A 4,448-nucleotide genomic window follows, 5' to 3' on the forward strand; every position below is an offset into this window, starting at 1 on the left:
ATTTTTTAATTTATTTATATTTAGTTATTATTTTTACTTTTATTTATTATTTATATGACCTTCTTTTGACTTACTTTTTTAAATATTTTGAAATTTATTTTATATTTTTTATTAAAAATAAATTAGTTATTTTATCGAGCCTGACAATATGACTTTTTCAGACGAAAAGTCATGATTTTGTTACATAAAAAATTTATATGAATTTTTTCATTAGAGCACTTTTCTGGGGAAATTTTAATAACATTTCGGCAAATACATACATTTTACCGTTAATATATTCCATCATCACACTTTCTTCTCCTGTATTTGCTATACAAAGCGCTATACTTGTTGATGCAACATTGTCAATGCATTCCAAGCTAGTGATTTGTTCAAGACTTCTGTTTACGCCTCCAACTAATTCGGAATACGTTGGTCCTCCAAGATCAAAAAATAAGAATAATAAATAATTATTTGAAAAAAATATTAACTCGTTTAATATCAATTATAAAGTAATATTAAATCATAAATATACGAGTAATAAATATGATGGTTAATATTAAAAATAACGGAAACAGCTCCGATAACCTTGACCTTGATATATGTTGTCAAGATCATGACTCTGAGTAACCTCCAACAGGTTTTAGCCGTCGCTCGTTCTTCGTTAAAAAGTTATCAACAAAAAAGGTTTGAAAAAGTAACGATTTATTCCCGCTTTATACAATATTAAAAACTATTCTATACTCTTCCTTACTATAAGGACTTTCTATGCAAAGCAACTCTCATCCCTCTTCCTCTGCTTTGTAAAGCAGTGAATTTGTTTAAAAAATAGTAAATTTGTTTGTAAAGTAGTGAATTTGTTTGTAAAGTAATGAATTTGTGTTTTTAAAGCAGCTCAGTGTTTCTATAAGGTTAACCTTCAGGGGCGCACGACTCTCATCTCCGACTCTCACCCCTCCTCCTCCCTGCTTTAGAAGTGCACGACTCTTATCTCTGACTCTCACCCCTCCTCCCCCCTGCTTCAGGAGCGCATGACTCTCATCTCCGACTCTCACTCTGCTCCTACCTGCTTTAGAGGCGCACGACTCCCACTTTCGACTCTCATCCCTGCAAAGGGGCGCATGACCTAATAATAACTGCACGATTATTTTTAAAAAAACGTTATTGATTGCTTCTGCTCAACTCTAATTCTGATATCGGGTTTAATAACATCTAGTCTCAATGTCTCTCGTTCTCAAACGTCTGTTTAAATGCAATTCCGCTGGTGTCTTTTCCGTCGTTCAATGTGGTGTCAAGCGACAATAAAACAAATATTTGCATAAGACATCCTGTCTTGTATTATTCTTAAGTAATACCTTAAACTTCTTTTTAAAAGTGCATACGGCGTTCTCAGTCGCCCCATTTGATGCAGGATGATACGGTACAGTTTTCGTATGCTTAATAGCAATACAAACTCTTGAAACTGCTCGCTCGCAAATGCCGGTTCATTATCAGAAACAATTTGATGTGGCAATCCCCATATGCTTATATACTCTTTTAAAGCTCTAATTGTAGATTCCGAAGAAATATCGCACATTTCCTTAATATCAATCCATTTCGATTACGCACCGGTTATCACAAGATACGAGGTCTGTTCAAAAAGTATCGCGAATTTTGAATTTCCGCAGGTTACGTATATTCGATTTTCGATTTTTTATGGCGTCATGTTGGTACTCATGTCTCTCACTTATGCCGACAAGTTCGGCCATTTTGAATGTTCAGTTAATTTTTGACAGCTGCTTTGCTTGCACGTGTTTTGGCTCGTCTTCGATTTTTGCCTATTCCAAAAAATGGATCAAAGAATCTGTATCAAATTTTGTGTGAAAAACAAAATTAAGTGCGCGGACGCATTCCGAATGTTGACTGTGGCATATGGTGAAGCTACCTTGGACCGAAGCAACGTTTATCGGTGGTACAAAATGTTCTCAGAGGGCCGAGAAGATGTGAACGACGAAGAGCGTGCCGGACGCCCGAGCACGTCAACAACAGACGAAAACATTGATGAAGTGAAGAAAATAGTATTGGCCAATCGGAACGGTCAATAAGGAATATTACCTGCAAGTTATGCGCAATTTGCGCGAAGCAATCCGCCAGAAACGCCCGGATTTGTGGAAGAACAAAAATTGGCTTTTGCACCATGATAACGCCCCTGCTCACACATCGTTGCTTGTGCGCGAATTTTTGACCAAAAACAACACACTAATGATGCCGCAGCCACCGTATTCCCCAGATCTGGCCCCCTGTGACTTTTTCTTGTTCCCGAAACTGAAGAGGCCCATGAAAGGACGACGCTACGCTACGATTGAGGAGATAAAGACGGCGTCGATGGAGGAACTGAACAAGATCACAAAAAATAATTTTTTGAAGTGCTTCGAGGATTGGAAAAAACGTTGGCACAAGTGTATAATATCTGATGGGGATTACTTTGAAGGGGACAAAATAGATATTCATGAATAAATAAATAATTTTTGAAAAAACACAAAATTCGCGATACTTTTTGAACAGACCTCGTACATATGACCGCTAATCGGTCCGCAAAAATCTAGATATATGCGATGGTTTGGGCCCTGCAGCCACTTCCAAACATGTAACAAAGCCTTTGGGGAATCGTCCGCGTTCTCTAAACACTTTTTACTCGTTCCCCTATGAACGACCCCTTCTAATCTACACTTTACACCTCTTCCCCGATTACTTTTAGATACGCGTATTTCTTTGATTCTTTCAATTCATAACTCGCTAATATCCTCCCTACCAATTCTTGATTGTGCAGGCCTATTGTCCCCTTAATGTGCTTAATTTCAAAGTCAAACCTTTCACAAATATCATTAGGCTTTTCGCTCACTGCTTTAACTGACAGCTTTTCAACCGATTTATTGAAATGAATAATATCTAAGGCTTAAAGCCAATTCCGATCTACAATCGATGCGTTTATAGCTGGTAAAACAAATAATTCAAGTTCCCGTTTTTTGTTCTGAAATTCTATCTTAACCTTTAAGATATCAAGAGGGATTATCGGGTCCCCTATACGTTCTCAAATTACAGTAGTTTTCCTCATTATCTCATTTCCAAACGACTTAAACTTATCTCTTTTGATATTGCAGAGATCAACGATCCTGTATCAATTTCGAACGCTAGTACTCTATTTTCTACTTTCAGGCTTACTTTAAGTTCTATGTCACCGAGCATTTCACTATTATCTATATTATTATTATAAAACACATTATTTAGGCTCTCATTATCGTTTTTGGAATCTTCTAAATAATGATTCGACTCTTAACTACATTTTTAGTTTTAACATCCGCTCGTTTTTGTTTCTGGCTATTACCTTTCTCCTCTTTACTTGATTCTTTACTTTTACAAACAATCTCTAAATGACCCTTTTTCCCGCACGCGTTACACGCATAACTCTTAAAACGACAGTCTTTCGATACATGACCTTTTTTTCCGCAACAATAACAGGTTACTATTTTCTTTTTCTTATCCATAAAATTGAGTTTGTTGCCTCTGCTGTTCACCGCATTCCTCATGTCTGCCGCTTCACGTATTGGCATCTCCATGCTTGTGCTAATCTCCACCGTCTTGGCATACGTCAATTGTAATTCTCCCAGGAACCTCTTCCTGATTTCCTCACTGGCCAGCCCCCATACGAACTGGTCTCGAATGTGGATCTCCAACTGTTCCCCAAACTGACAATGTGCTGATAACTTCTTTAGCTTGGCTAGATACGCCTTAATGTCCTGTCCTTCCATCTGCTTGCATTCTTTGAATTTATAACGATATTATATTTGATTGCGGTTGCAGGTGCTTTTGTATAATTTCCGCAAGACGTTCCAATGTAAAATTTGTCGGATTTTCCGGTGTGCATAAATTGCAGAGAAGTTCATAACCTTCTCTTCCCACTAAAAAAATAAAAAGCGATACTTGCTTTTTCTTTGGCACATCATTACCTGAGAAGTAGTTTGTTAATCTTTCGAACCATCTTGTCCAATCTTCTTTCAACAAAAATTTGGACATATTGCCAACGGTCCCTTTTATAATGGCCTCTTTTACAATGGTTCCTGTGCCACGTGTTTCTTCTCCTCTAACCGCCTCAAATTCCGCTCTCACTTTTGTTAATTGTTGACTCTCCATCGCCAACTGCATTCTCTGATGCTCTTGTTGCTTCGCTCTTTTCACTAAGACTTTTTCTCGTTCCTCTAATTCTTTCTGAAGTTTCATAAATCCATTGTCGACATTTTATTTTTCAATGTCCCTGTGACTGCGAACGAACTTTGTTATTTTCGTTCCACACGCTCTATTCCTTTACTACGACGTTCTCGTTTATAACGATCACCAATTATCCTCATCGCCAATGTCATGTTTGCACGCTTAGGAAAGGTCTCGCAACAACAGAAATAGGCAGAACCAAGTCTATTATATACTTCTTATAT

General features: G+C 37.4%; 1 protein-coding gene across 1 annotated transcript; it reads right to left on the reverse strand.

Moving 5' to 3' along the window:
• Positions 1-3,072: 3,072 nt before the first annotated feature.
• Positions 3,073-4,236, reverse strand: LOC108746634. The gene is made up of 3 exons (XM_018483534.1): positions 3,966-4,236; positions 3,344-3,778; positions 3,073-3,215 (listed from the first exon to the last, which is right to left on the reverse strand). The coding sequence occupies exons 1-3, from the start codon at positions 4,234-4,236 to the stop codon at positions 3,073-3,075; spliced, it is 849 nt and encodes a 282-aa protein (XP_018339036.1).
• Between the last annotated feature and the right edge of the window lie 212 nt (positions 4,237-4,448).

Source organism: Trachymyrmex septentrionalis, unplaced genomic scaffold, assembly GCF_001594115.1.
Source record: "Trachymyrmex septentrionalis isolate Tsep2-gDNA-1 unplaced genomic scaffold, Tsep1.0 scaffold183, whole genome shotgun sequence".
In the NCBI taxonomy this organism is placed as follows: domain Eukaryota; kingdom Metazoa; phylum Arthropoda; class Insecta; order Hymenoptera; family Formicidae; genus Trachymyrmex; species Trachymyrmex septentrionalis.